The sequence below is a fragment of the Podarcis vaucheri genome (genome assembly GCF_965113315.1).
Source record: "Podarcis vaucheri genome assembly, chromosome: 15".
Classification (NCBI taxonomy): domain Eukaryota; kingdom Metazoa; phylum Chordata; class Lepidosauria; order Squamata; family Lacertidae; genus Podarcis; species Podarcis vaucheri.
The window spans coordinates 22,451,810-22,466,657 of NC_138753.1; the positions used below are offsets into that span (position 1 = coordinate 22,451,810).

Below are 14,848 nucleotides of genomic sequence, written 5' to 3' on the forward strand. Positions count from 1 at the left end.
AGAAGTGCAATTGTGTGTTTTTTCAATCGAATGTCAGGACAGCTTCATATTCCTGCACTGCAGGGGGTTGGACTAGATGGTACTCAGGGTGCCTTCCAACTCTACAATTCTATGATTAAGATAGGGAATACAAACACATCATTAAGGAACCCCTAAACTTTTGGCTGCTAGAAGCAAATACTCAGGAGACTAGATTGTTCAGTTGTGTTGCTGCTCAACCTCATTTCAAACTTCCAGTGTTGGTCTTATTGGGAAATGACTATGGACTCAATTAATTACTGATCTGACTCAGTGTGGTAGTTCTTTTGGATTTGTTTTTTGTGCTGCACAATATAGGATTGACCCAATGCAGTAATGACACATGACAGCTGTGTGAAACACAAATGAGTTTTATTTAAGCGATCACAGCAGAAAAATTACAAAGGATTCCTGAAAGAACATCTGGTTGGCCATTGTGAGAACAGGATACAGGACTAGATGGCTCATTTGCCTGATCCAGCAGGTTCTTCTTATATTCTTAATTATCTTCACAGTGCATGGAGCCAGAAGTGACATGTATGTCATACCTGGCTGTATGAAGGCAGAATGTGTCCCCTCACACCAACACAATCAATAGTGTAAGGGGAGGGATTCAAGCCAGTCTTGCTGTGGTAATCCTTTTACTGTATTTATACGAATTAATAGAATAGGTTTTGTAAAAGCCTTAGTTTAGAGTTTAGATTCAATTCATGTCACTTGTGTTACTTGCAGCATATCACTCCATATGAGCCTTTGGTTTCAGAGACTGCCCCCACCCACAATGCAATACACAATATTCCTGCTAACTAACGCCTGCAACTTTCCTATCAGTAGATAATTGGTCATTTTTTTAATCCTCTAGGATTTATATTTTGCATTTAAACCCTGAATTATTTACAATGGTATTAGGATGATTTGGATAACATGGAAGTAAGCATTTTTATTCTTTTCACGCATTGTGAATGATATACATATGTAATACAGGTGAAAAGATCAGCACTTAATTTGAAACCTTGTTGAACTTCTAAAGCATCTTAAAATTAATGAAATGACTATGTCTGGTCTTCATTATTTTCTACATTTAATCATACCATCTTTTGATTACAGAGAAGACGCAGAGGCACCAAAAGCCCGATTAGTCAAGCCTGGCTCTTCCTCTTCTGGCTCCAGAAGTTCACATTCTGGATCCTCCTCAACAAGATCAACAGCAAACAGTGCCTCCCGAAGCCAGCAGACATTATCAACAGAGGCCACTCCTCATATTACTCCAACGCAACACAACCAGGTTGAGATAGATGGCAGGGAAACTGAGCCAAAGAAAATAAACCACACCAACTTTATGAAAACAGAAGCCACACCAACCATGATGCCTGCTCAGAGTCGGGTTTTCCAGTCAGTTTGATTATTCCGCATCTATTCAGGCTCCAGCTATGCCCATAACACACACACACACACAAACCACCAGCACTATATTAGATTGTTTACCTTCCAAGGGAGCTCCCCCACCACACACACTCAACCACTACATAATAAAACTCATCACTCAGTATTCTCTGCTACAGGTAGCCTTGAAAAGTGAACTCATGCTGTTTTTTTATTATTTTTAATGCTTTTGTGATTAACTCTTAAAGGAAGAAAAGGGAACACTGAAGTGGCAGGTGTCAAATGCTGGAGTCTTGAACCATTTTTAAAAAAATAAAAAAGAGACACAAAAAATCCCAATAGATCTCTGAAGTGGAAATTTATTTGGTAGTTTTCATGAAATGTATACAAGAAGCAATACTGAAGTGTGTCGGGGGGACGATGGACAGTGTACTTCTCTTCTCTGTACTGGAAATAACACCATCCATTTTTAGGATGGATATTGCCAAAGTTACTATGCTGTTGCTTTTAAAAAGGCCAGAATAAAATGGAAAGTGTGATGAGTAAAACTTCTAATTAATGGTTTGGGAATCTTGTTGTAAATATATTTGTGAAAGAAACACTCAAAATTTAAAGGAAAAAGCCAATGAAAGTTTGTTTACACAATGTGACCAGAACTGTAGAAGTCCATAGCTGATTTTAAGAATTCCTCAAGTTTTCCAAAGTACAAAAACACTTCCATTAATACTATTTGTTACTGAAAATATAAATTTATAACTAAGCTAATTTAAAATATTCATACTGCAGCTGATTGTTTTAAAGCCTAAATTCTGATATTTTATCACATTCAGAGTGGAACCACTAGCCTGACATAGTACAAGAATGATTCCCAAATAGTTGCTTAGAAAGTACCAGTGGATCATGTACTGTATTGGCAATTCATTAACGTTAGATACAACACAAGGGGTTTCAATAAAGGTTTCTCAAAGGAAATCAGTGGTGAATTTTCTTCCTAAGAGAGAAAGGCCTTTACTTGGAGAGTCTCTGTAACAAAATGTTTGGAAATATTTGAAGCATGTTCCAGTATGATTAAAATCAGGTATCTAGGAATACTAATGGTTCTATCCAATTAGTCCTACTCAGAGTAGACCCACTGAAAATAATGGACATTAATTATTTAGGTCAATTCACTTCAATGGGTCTACTGTAAGTATAGCTAGCTGGATGCAACCCTAACAGTACCCCACGTTTATTCAGAATTCTACTGTGCTGAAGAACGTATTCCTAATGTTCATAGAGTAGTACTTTAAGTTTATTATCCCCAACTAAGGAACCTACTTTCCCCTTCTTCAAAATAAACCTAATACAGTGCCAATGACTCCTGTTTGCAGGTCATACTGAATTCATATTATGCACATCCTTAACATGAATAAATTAAAATATAAGTTTTATGGACCACTGAACAGTTTTATCACTGCACTGATCTGAATCACCATAGAGAAGATTGCAAGGTGGTCAACTGTTTATGATTGATTGTAAACTTCATTTTTCAAACTTTTAACTAGGAAGCTATTTAGATCACTTTACTCAGGATCTGACCCAAGTACAGAAATGAATTAATGGTCTGTATCACAAAAAAGAGGACACTGAAACAGTGATATGTGGCAGATTTTTTTCAACACTTTGTTTTCCCTCTGGAAATTTTTCCACTCAGGAAGCTCAGTAGTAACAATGAGTGGACTGCAAATAAAATACTAGGCAAGTTTGGCAATTTCAAAGTTTTTAGTTTTGTTTACTAAATACAAGTAAAATAAACATGCTAAATCAGATCACTCTCTAGGGCACCAAATTATTTTCCACTACAAACTTGAATCCCCACCCCAATTTAAATTATCCCATACAAATTACTCTAATTTACAAAGGAAAATCTACATCATTGTATTCAAATTGGCTAAGTTGTAAATATATGTTACGTGTGTACTTTGAGCCTTCACATGCTATTAAATTTCCAAACCAACACCTGCCATTTCTTTAAAGGTGAAGTACAAACTATTCTACTAGTTCTACTACTAGTTTAGCACATCGTCAGTGGCATTATAGGTTAAAATTAACCCAAGTGAATTCCATAGGTATTAAGGGAGATAAGATCTAAATAAAGGTGGAATACATTCTTTCAGATCATCAAATATTTCATATTTAAAGAGAATGTTAAGTGCAATGGCTTTTGAAGTAGACATGGTACTAAACACTATTTCATAAGGGAAATCACACTTATGTTATGAAAAACCAAACTTTATTTTGTAAAATATTCTATTTAAAGTATTTACTGTTATTCTGTATACCAATTGCTACTTAGTGTGGGTGCATAAATCTTCTCTAGTTTTGTTTTAATTCTTAATTGGTAAACTGAGATTACGTCTACCTGCTATTATTGGTGTACTTGTGCTCAGAATGAGCAACACAAAATGAAACAAACATTTATTATAGATTCCTTTGAATCAACAATTTAGTAAGGTTGTTTTGTTGTTGTTTTTAAATAAAGGAGGCTGCAGTATAAATGCTGTAGTTCAACCAAACCTGGAAAAGTGTCACAATTTTGTTATTTAACTAACTTTATGGTCCAATTAATTATTTCAAACTGCATCAAGGAGATCTAATCTCTTTCCTCTAAACACTTAGTAGGTAAGGGGATAGTAGTAGGCTTCCATATCCTGGCTGGCAGGAAATCTAGGACTTGGGAGTCTACACTATACATAAACAATGAAGGGTCTGATGGCTTTCTTGTGACCTATGTTTTTTTTGCTGATCCCACTTTACAAAATGCAGTGGGACCTAATGGTCATGAGATGCAAGCCTGCCACATTTCTATGTAAACAGAGTAAGCTATTCATACTTGCTGTTACTTGTACGGTGCTAATTAGGCTAAATTGTATTAGAGCATAGGCCTTATTTCAGAAAAAACATAAATTCCAAGAAATCCTACAACAAAATGGAAATTTCAAGCTTTTGTATACACATATAACTAGAATGCCCTATGGATTATATAACCAATGAACATACAATTCCACTGGGGGGAATCATTCTAGCAACATATCCCAAAAGACCTTATTTGAAGATATAAATAGATCCGATCCACAGTAGTTTAGTCACCCTTCAGAACCAACAACCGTAGCAAGCACATTTTGACATAAGATGATAGGGACAAAGCTTCCCTCTGAAAATCTCAGATTCATCAGTATCAGGATTAGAGGTGGGAGAAATTTCTTAAACTTCCAAGAGCCTACTTGAAAAAGAAAACTTTTAACAGACTAATACAAGGACATACTAATTTTGCCCCAAACCAAAGAGATTCTTAATTAGGTAACAATTGGGGGAAAGAGAAATTTGTGTAGGAATAAGTGCCCCAAAATATTGAGATTGATAGGGAAATAAATTGCACACAAGTTTCAGTTTTCACCCAAAAGGTAGGCAGTGGAATTTCCACATCAATAGGCAGAGGATAGCAAAAAAAGGATTTCCTTTCATGTGAGGAATTAATTGGAGCCAGAATTAACCATGGTTTACAATGGCCCAATTCACAAGCCACTGTAAACCACAGTTAAAATAAATTCTGGTTTTAATATGAACAAAACTAGATTACTATTTGTGGTTCGTTTGGAGAGGAGGAAATTATGGACCTGGGTCTGAATTAAATCAGACCACTTTTTGTTTCCTGGCAGCATAGCAGGAATGGGGAAGGAAAAGCACTAGCATAATGCACACTCAAATTTAATCCATAAGTTTATTTTAACAACCATTTAAAGGGGCATGCAAACCAGGTCAATGCAATCAAAAATACATTTACTCAACAGCATCCTACTAAATTTAATGGGTTTTACTCCCCAGTAAGCATGCTTCTATCTGCCAGCAATCTTATGCATATTACTAAAAAACAAATTCCACTGTGAAATGGGACTTTCTACACAGGGGACATAGGACACTGCTGCCTTAAACCATGTCAAGACAATAAATCCATCTAACTCATTATTTACACTGTGGCAGCAACTGTTTCAGACAATATTTCCTAATACTTTCTGAAAATGCCAGGGATTGAACCCAGGACCGTTTGCATGAAAAGCATGTGCTCTACCACTGAGCTTCAGCCCTTCCCCTTGCACATTAGGCCTACACCTTTAATCCCAGAACCAAGCATTCCTTCTCAGAACTAAACCATCAAAAAACGTGAATAATTCATTTGCTTCCTTTTGTACAACTGTCTGCTGGTCACCAGACATCTAAATTAGAAGACCTTCCAAAGCCTGAAATACATAACTCTGTGGCAGAATGAAACCAACCACCGTCCATCTCAGCATCACAAGTTGTTGAGGAGAGATGTGAAGCTAACTGCAAACAAGGCTGACAGGGGCTCAGCTAATCTGTTACCTGATTTTAGTACCCGGGCAGTTTTAAATTATACGAACCCCTTTAAGAGGGAAAAACAATAAAGGGGGGGGGATCAGAAACAAGACCTTTATTAGGCCAACAAAAATGGAACACAACAGGAAGCAAACTTTCAGCTTCTCCATTACTCTCCAACAGGCTGTGTGGTAACTAGGAGCGGGGCGAAAGAGACGGGGGGGGAGGGACAGCTTGGAGTTGTTGTTGTTTGGTAAACCCTTTGGAGGGTTGTTGTTGAACCATCAACAGGTACGTAAATCATACAAAATACAGTAATGAAATCTAACAGCCACAAAGTCTGCAATGATCTCAATAAATCCCCCTCTGGACTCTGCACCTTCCAGGTGGGATTCAGAGCAGACCCCTTCCTCCACCCCCCCCCCCCCGAACTGCCTTTGATTCCCACTTCAACCACCAGGCAGGTTGGTTGGTTTGTCTGCCTTGTACCCAGTGAAGATTTTATTCACACAAACACCCCGCCCTTCCAGATAGTGGTTCTTCACTCACCCTTTCTTCTCTGGCTGGACAGGGGTAGGCAGATACCATTTTGTGGCTCGCCTTAGGTACCAAAATTTTTTGGGCCAGCCCTGGACTTTCCCCATGGCGCTTATGCAGCTTTCAGGTTATGACGGTGGTGTGTGCAACGTGCCCTTGAGCATGTGCAGAATTCTGTAAGGCAATTCCCTCGCACAGCAGGTCGGCAAAGGGAGAAAGGTTAAGGGTACCGGCTTCAGAATGCCTTTCAGAAACTCTCTCATTTCACAACCAGTGTGGCATAGTTGATAAAAAGGGTCACGACTAGGACCTGGGAGCTCACAGCATGTGACCTTGGAAAGAAGCCAGTTACTGCCTCTAGGCCTAACCTACCTGCGGAGATTAAACGAGGGGAAGAACCACGTGCTCCATCTTGGAGGAAAAGGTGGGATATAAATGCAATAAATGAAAATGGGGGGGGGGGGGAGAGCCACAATAATCCTAAGTGTGTTGAGTCGATTTACTTTCTCTCGAGATAGGTCGGCATTGTCCGCCCCTTGGCGCCCGAGCATGAAACGCCCGTCCCCAACTGACCCCGGCCTTGGCCATCAGCCAGCGCCCTGCGGCAAACGGGCCTCGCTAATCCGCCATTTTGTGCCAAACTCTCTCCTTCACTTCCAAAAATGCGGCTGCTCTCGGCCCGCCCACTGCCTTCCCGCTCTGAGGTAACCAGCGACCCGATTGGCCAGTTTCTCACCCCTTCCTCCCGTACGCCCATCTCATTTGTCACTCCCCACGCCCGTCCGAATCTTCACTTTGCACTCAGCCCGGCTCCCCTTCCCCCTCCCCGTCTCATTTCTCCGCCCAATCCCTCCCGTCGAATATTATATAAATATTGAGGGAGGGGGGGGCGACCCGATTCTGCGAGGGACTGGCTCCACCTCAGAACACAAAAGACAGAAAAAGAACAGGCCCTATCTACGCCTAACAGCTCTCCGGTTATGCAAATAAAGGCGGCCGGGGGAGAAATTTCATTGGCCCAGGGCCACGTCGTGGAGCTCGGACATTTTCTCTCCCTCCCACCCACATACACTGTCTTGCCGCGCGGGGAGCGACGAAAGTTCTAGAACCAGAACGAGGAAAGAGAGCGAGAAAGCCGGCCGGCACCCGTTGAATCACCCGTTTCGCCCGCCCCCTTCGCTTTCCTTTGTTGCGTCACATACGCCTCACGCAATGCGTCTACGGCCATTGGCTGAAGTGGGCGGGGAAGGCGGGCGACAGGCGCGGCGGGATTGGCCCGTCGGCCGGAAAGAGGCGTGGCCCTTCTGGAAGGTTCTTCAGTAGTATATAATGACTTGTGGCTGGGCCGAGAAAGCCGCTTTTTCTCCAGAGCTACGCGAAGCAGCCATTCGTTTCCTGGTTTTTGAAGGAAACCGAAGCAGGTAATTTCTTTGAAGGGGGGGGCAGTAATGCAGAGTGGGTGCCTATATATACGCTAATTGCATCTGAATCATTGATTTCTTTTCCTTCTGTGGGTTGGGGTGGAGGAAAGTAGAGAATTTGCTAAATGAAAAAAAACCGTGTCGCTCCTTCATTTCGCAGGCTTCCCATTCCTTTTGTCCCATTTCCTTTCAGCTCTACAAAACGCCTTTGAAGCCTATTTCTCTTCGCCCTCACTTTCTCTAGTGTAGGGGTCTCTGTGTCTGGGGGGGGGTAGGGGGGTGACAATGGCGTCTGAAACGGTGTTCCTTTAGGGAAACCGGTAAAAGGAAGTAAATGTAAGGAGAAGCTCGGCGAAACGCTTCGTACCAAAGGAAAGGAGGAAACGAGCGCGGGGGGGGGGTGTGGATCATGGTATGGATCGCCTTTGGAAAAACCAGGCTAAATCTGCTCTAAGGCGATTAAAGTACACGTGGGCGGGCCGCCCTCCTTTAATAAAGCAACTGCATTGGCCTTTTCTTTGAACGGGGGAGTGAAAAGGGAGGATGAAGGCAGACTCCATTCTGCTACTCATATGTTCAGTCTATGCCCCGTTAAACCTGGCTATAGGATTGCCCGTTGATTTAATGCGGGGAAATTAGGTGGGGGCAACCCCGGTTATAAACGGGAACAACCTTTCTCTTTCTCTCCCCCCCCCCACGTTTATATATCGTGTGCCGCTAATCCAGTTTTACTTGGATGGGGGCAGATTAACAAAATCGGCGGGGGCGTCTTAATTCTTAGGATACGGAGCGCAGGCGCTAAGTCTTAGAAAATGGGGGCGGTCGTTTGATGACCTTGAAATATCGAGGCGAGGAAATGAGCCGCAGATGGCACGGGGGGGCAGGATTGCTGCCTCCCTCGACCTTAGATCACTGGAGTCTTGCTTTAAAAGCAGAAGTTCTTAAGTAACTGCTGGCGAAAGGTCCAGTTCCTTTTTTAGGGTGGTGTGGAGGAATCTCTTCTGTCGTCTCCCTTCGTTACTGGTGCAGAAAGCTTACCTAATCGCCCTTCTTTCCTTCCTCCTCTTCCCCCTCCCCGCCACGTGCTCAGCAGCGCCCTCGGCCGGTTCCGGCCGGCATCTTTGCACGTGGTCTGGTATCGCTCCTCCCATCCAGCGAGGCCTCGTGTTCCAAATGCAGGCTGCGTAGGGGGGGGTAAGAGGAGGTTCCCAGAATCCATCGCGAAGCCCCGCCTCCTTCCCGCGCGGGTGGAACGCTCTTAGGGCATGCCGGGAAAAGTAATTCAATCCTTCCGGTGCCCCTCGTGGCTGGAACGTCGGCGCTTCCGCCTCGGCCATGTGGTGGCTTCTCCAAAGTCGCTGCACCGCCTTCAATCCCCATTCTATTGGCGTTAGAACAGATATCCTCGTGGAATATGAAAATTGAATGCATACAAGCATCCATAATTTTACATCTGGGCAGTGGGGTTCTAAGCAAGAGGCCTGCACAAGTAATGCTTTGATTTCAAGGCAAGGAAAAATTCCAGATTGTTTCAGAGAGTTAATCTAGTTAGTTTTATGGCCAAATGGGGATTTAAGTGTATGGTCCTCCTGGGCATTTCTGAAACTTCACTAGGCTGGCTCTAGGATAAATGTTTTACTAAATGGTTCTTAATGATCGTTCTTAATGCGGATCGGCTGACAGTTTTTGCTTCGAATATGTTGCTTCTAATGCTTAAACATTACAGGCATGAATTGTTGATATCTAAATGTTACTTTGTTCACAGCTACAATGTCTAAGGGACCATCTGTTGGAATTGATCTTGGCACCACCTATTCCTGCGTGGGTGTCTTCCAACATGGCAAGGTGGAAATCATTGCCAATGACCAGGGTAACAGGACCACTCCCAGCTATGTTGCCTTCACTGACACGGAGAGGCTTATTGGTGACGCTGCAAAGAACCAGGTGGCAATGAACCCCACCAACACTGTCTTCGGTAAGGATAACATTAAGACTCCCTGGAAGCATTTGTCTTGCACGATGGCCATTTAGATTAAGGCTTGCTTAAGGTGTTTTGTCATGCAACTATGCTGTAATAACACAATTGGGTAATAACAAAGTATTCTAGTAGCAGGGCACATCTAATTAACTTTTCCATTTCAAAAGCCAGCAGGGTTGAAGTTTCTCAACACCACTCTTGAGTTATATTTAAAACCACTTCCTTAAGGGAGTCACTTCCCTGACCTTACCACATGCCCCATACGAATAGCTGCATTAGTGGCAAGAATACCAGAGAGCTGTGGAGAAGGCTTAGTATATCCGCCTGGAGTTTTGGTAGTTTCTCCACCCCTGGGAAGATTTGGTGTTTTATTGAGTTGTATAACCCTTTGTATGTGCTCTCTTCAAATTGGAAATAAGCCTTGTGGCACCTCAAAGGCCAGCAAGTTTTGTTGCAGCATCAGCTTTTATGGATCTGCTTAACTTAATTCTTAGTGGGCAGAGATAAGTACATGTACTTATATATGTGGGGATATAAAATGTTCCTTTAGTAGAATGTATAATTTTACAACACAAATGTACACTTTATTTTGTATACATATTATGTACAAATTCAGTTACCAATAAATTCAGCCTTTTTTCCTTTAAGCTGCAGCATTTTCTGCTCAGTGCACGTATGCTTCTTTGAAAGTTGATATAATTAAATCTGAAATACCCTTTTTTGCTACATTCAATCTAAAATAGCTACTTTTCTGAAAACTAGAAAGGGCAGTGTGCCAATATTAAAATGACACAGGAAGTCACCAGTGAAACATTACTAACAAGTAACTAAAATCTCTTTATAGATGCAAAGCGTCTGATCGGCCGTAGATTTGATGATGCTGTTGTCCAGTCTGATATGAAGCACTGGCCTTTCACTGTGGTGAATGATGCTGGCAGACCAAAAGTCCAAGTGGATTACAAAGGAGAAGCAAAAAGCTTTTATCCAGAGGAAATTTCTTCCATGGTGCTAACTAAGATGAAGGAAATTGCAGAGGCGTACTTGGGAAAGGTGAGGCTTTAAAATGACAGCATTGTGATTGCAAATTGTATGCTGTATTGTTTCCATACTTTAACACATGTTTCTTTTTACCTTTTGCAGACTGTTACAAATGCTGTCGTCACAGTCCCAGCTTACTTTAATGACTCCCAACGCCAGGCTACAAAAGATGCTGGAACCATTGCAGGTCTCAATGTGCTCCGGATCATCAATGAGCCAACTGCAGCTGCTATTGCTTATGGCTTGGACAAAAAAGTGAGTAGTAAAAGGCATCCCAGTCCATGGTGAGGAATATTTGGGTATTACTAATTTGTCTTCATTTCCACTAATGTGTACCTTTTATCATGTATCCTAGGTCGGTGCTGAGAGAAACGTGTTGATCTTTGACCTTGGTGGTGGCACCTTTGATGTTTCGATCCTCACCATTGAGGATGGCATCTTTGAAGTAAAGTCAACTGCAGGTGACACCCACTTGGGCGGGGAAGACTTTGACAACAGAATGGTCAACCATTTCATTGCTGAATTCAAGCGCAAACACAAGAAGGACATCAGTGAAAACAAGCGAGCTGTTCGAAGGCTCCGCACTGCCTGTGAGCGTGCGAAGCGTACTCTCTCCTCCAGCACTCAGGCCAGTATTGAGATAGATTCCCTGTATGAGGGTATTGACTTCTACACCTCAATTACCAGAGCTCGCTTTGAGGAGCTGAATGCTGACTTGTTCCGTGGCACTCTTGACCCTGTGGAGAAAGCCTTGCGGGATGCCAAGCTAGATAAATCTCAGGTGCATGATATTGTACTTGTTGGTGGCTCCACTCGCATCCCCAAGATCCAGAAACTCCTTCAGGATTTCTTCAACGGCAAGGAACTGAACAAGAGCATCAACCCTGATGAAGCTGTGGCTTATGGTGCAGGTCAGTACTAAGATGTAGCAATAGCCTGAAAGCTTATCAGCAATGCATTCCTTGCTGTTACACCTAAATTTGGGCAATATACCTGTAGATTAAGCATGTGTTTACACGCAAGCCTAGAATCCAGATTCCTTCCTATAAACTTGATTTCTTGCATTGATGACTGGTTCCAAATCCATTCGCGGTTTCCACCAGAAGCTGATAATGATGGTCCAAACCTTCCTTGGATGTCTGAGCGAGTAGAATTATTTGAGTAGTAAAGGGGCATAGTGTGTACTTTTGTTTATGCATAACCTCTTTTTTCCACTTTACAGCTGTTCAAGCTGCAATCTTGTCTGGGGACAAGTCTGAAAACGTGCAAGACCTGCTGTTGCTGGATGTCACTCCTCTGTCGCTGGGTATTGAAACAGCTGGTGGTGTCATGACGGTCTTGATTAAAAGAAACACCACAATTCCCACAAAACAGACTCAGACCTTCACCACATACTCTGATAACCAGCCAGGTGTGCTGATTCAGGTATGGTAAAAATGTTCCATGGGAGTTTAGCTAAAAATACTGCCATTTAATCTAGGACTACCCATATGGTGCCCTCCAGATGTGCTGATATTCTGGCTAATCTGGCATTTAACAGTGTTTTAGTTTATGGGAGTATCAACTTCTGGAGGACATCACATGAATTATTTACTCGGCTATGTAAGGATAGCAAGGTGATGTCTGGTTGCAATGATGAAAGAGATTCCAAAACCATTCGTAGTTTCCACCGGAGGTTGAAAGACCTATGTTGGCTCAAAGTACCTTCCTTGGATGTCTGAGCGACCAACTTACTCATAGCTGCTTAGTTTCCTATTAAAGAAAATTTATTTTAAAATGCATTCTAACCCTATAAATAGAGCCTTTGCACTTGTAAAAGAGGCTGACTATAGACACTTCCTATTTTATAGGTTTATGAGGGCGAGAGAGCAATGACAAAAGACAATAACTTGCTGGGCAAGTTTGAATTAACTGGCATCCCTCCAGCTCCAAGGGGCGTACCTCAAATTGAAGTAACATTTGACATTGATGCCAATGGTATCCTCAATGTGTCGGCCGTGGATAAGAGCACTGGCAAAGAGAACAAGATCACAATAACAAATGACAAAGGTAAGTTGCTGATATGCGAAGAAGCTTATGAAATGGAAGTAGGTAACTCAGTATAGATTAGCCAAAACTAATTGACCTAATGTTCAGGTTTCAGGTGAGAATAAGGTGGTAATCCAGATGCCGGGGGCCCTTTACCTTTTAAAAAAAAAAACACCACCACCAACTATGCAGCAAATAGTGGTTTGACTGGCAAAACATAAAACTTAAAAAATATTTTATTCTTCAAAGGCCGCCTCAGTAAGGAAGACATCGAACGCATGGTCCAGGAAGCTGAGAAATACAAGGCTGAAGATGAAAAGCAGCGCGACAAGGTGTCATCCAAGAACTCCCTAGAATCCTATGCTTTCAATATGAAAGCGACTGTGGAAGATGAGAAACTTCAAGGCAAAATTAGTGATGAAGACAAGCAGAAGATCATGGACAAGTGTAATGAGATCATCAACTGGCTGGATAAAAACCAGGTTTGTAGCACCACCCCAACCTAGATATCTAAAGGAAGTACACTTCAAATAGTACTGGCAGAAAGCATTTAAGCACTTTGCTTGTCCACAAAGCTGTTCTGTATGGAAGAAAGCAGCCTACACTTTAAAAAGCTAGCAAGTGCCTAGAGGGGCACTACAAATCTTTAAACAGTGGGTCTGTCCTTGACGCTAAAATAAGGTGGAGTAGTAGCCAGTGGTTCGCAATGATGAAAGAGTTTCCAAAACCATTCGTAGTTTCCACCAGAGGTTGAAAGACCTATGTTGGCTCCAAGTACCTTCCTTGGATGTCTGAGCGACCACTTGGTAATATATCTGTTGGGTGGTACAAAACTAGGCAAAAGTTCACTTAGAATGGCTTGTATAAATCTTAAGATGCAGTTCAGGAGTGCTAGTGTTTACAGGTGTACAGAGGAACAACTAACACGGATGCTTTCTTCCTGTATATTTTTAGACTGCTGAGAAGGAAGAATTTGAGCACCAACAGAAGGAGCTGGAAAAAGTTTGCAACCCCATCATAACCAAGCTGTACCAGAGTGCAGGTGGGATGCCTGGAGGCATGCCTGGTGGCTTCCCTGGTGGTGGAGCACCCCCCTCTGGAGGAGCATCTTCTGGACCAACCATTGAGGAGGTGGATTAAAGCTCTAGAGAGGACATTTCTGTGGACCACCTTCAGAACTGAAGGACTCAAATTACAAAGGGCATTCTTGATACTTTGAACATGTGCACAGGGAGGGGAAGGCAAACACTGCACTTTACCAGTACTGTATAAAAGTAGAAATGCAACTTGAGTCCCAATAAACTTATTTAATTGGCAACATGAAAGATTTACTTGTGGTGCTTCCTTAGTAGGCAGACTCATTGTGATGCCAGGGGCAAGGCATCAGCATTCACATTTAGCTACTTTACATTAATCTTCCTGGTGCTGTTTCCAGATTTCTACTACACAGCATCCTTGTTATAAGGTCATATTTGTATGCCTGGAAGAATGCCAAATTATTCCACAGCAAGCATGGATCTGAAGCTGGAACTTTTAAAATTCAAGGCTATTCACTGCTTTTGCATAGCTCCTATATTAGCAGAATTGTCCTCTTACCACCTTTTGACAAGGGAGGAGGGGAGACTGACTTTGTGTAAAACCCTGCAAGCTCCCACAAATGGGTTATTATAGCCTCTCCCCAGGTTTGTAATACTGTGGGGGGTTTAAACACTTCTGGAGCATCCTACCCGTTATTAATCCACTCAGCTGGGAGGCATCATAGGATTGCTACACAACAGTACACATGGAGGTTTTGTACATTTAGCATACAGTATGTTTCTAACGCTACTAAAAGATCCACAGCAGTGGGGAATTGAGCACTAAATTACAATGTATCTGTTAAGTGACAGAAATCTTGTGATGTATCTTCAGTACTTTGGTGGATAGCAACCTAACACTTAACATGCTTCAAAACACACATGAAATACATTGCCAGAGAGGGCTAAATACTGTACTAACTAGCCAGAACTTTAAAACCAGCAATCCCACCCAAATGCAAATTTGCTTTCTAAAATGTTTTGTATGCATCTGT

The 14,848-nt window shown here is 42.2% G+C and overlaps 2 protein-coding genes across 2 annotated transcripts in view; both read left to right on the plus strand.

The window, feature by feature from the left end:
- The window catches only part of CLMP (CXADR like cell adhesion molecule), a 54,195-nt gene extending 50,239 nt beyond the window's left edge, over positions 1–3,956 (plus strand). The window contains exon 7 of the mRNA XM_082201062.1: positions 1,126–3,956. Coding sequence (XP_082057188.1) covers positions 1,126–1,420 — 295 coding nt within the window. The 3' untranslated portion in view covers positions 1,421–3,956. The remainder of the gene's footprint in view (positions 1–1,125) is intronic.
- A 3,627-nt stretch (positions 3,957–7,583) lies between these two features.
- On the plus strand, positions 7,584–14,102 carry HSPA8 (heat shock protein family A (Hsp70) member 8). The gene is made up of 9 exons (XM_082201003.1): positions 7,584–7,733; positions 9,499–9,708; positions 10,556–10,761; positions 10,852–11,004; positions 11,105–11,660; positions 11,972–12,174; positions 12,600–12,798; positions 13,027–13,259; positions 13,732–14,102. Exons 2-9 carry the CDS (start codon positions 9,504–9,506, stop codon positions 13,915–13,917), a joined length of 1,941 nt encoding a protein of 646 aa, XP_082057129.1. The 5' UTR covers positions 7,584–7,733; positions 9,499–9,503; the 3' UTR covers positions 13,918–14,102.
- The last annotated feature ends 746 nt before the right edge of the window (positions 14,103–14,848 follow it).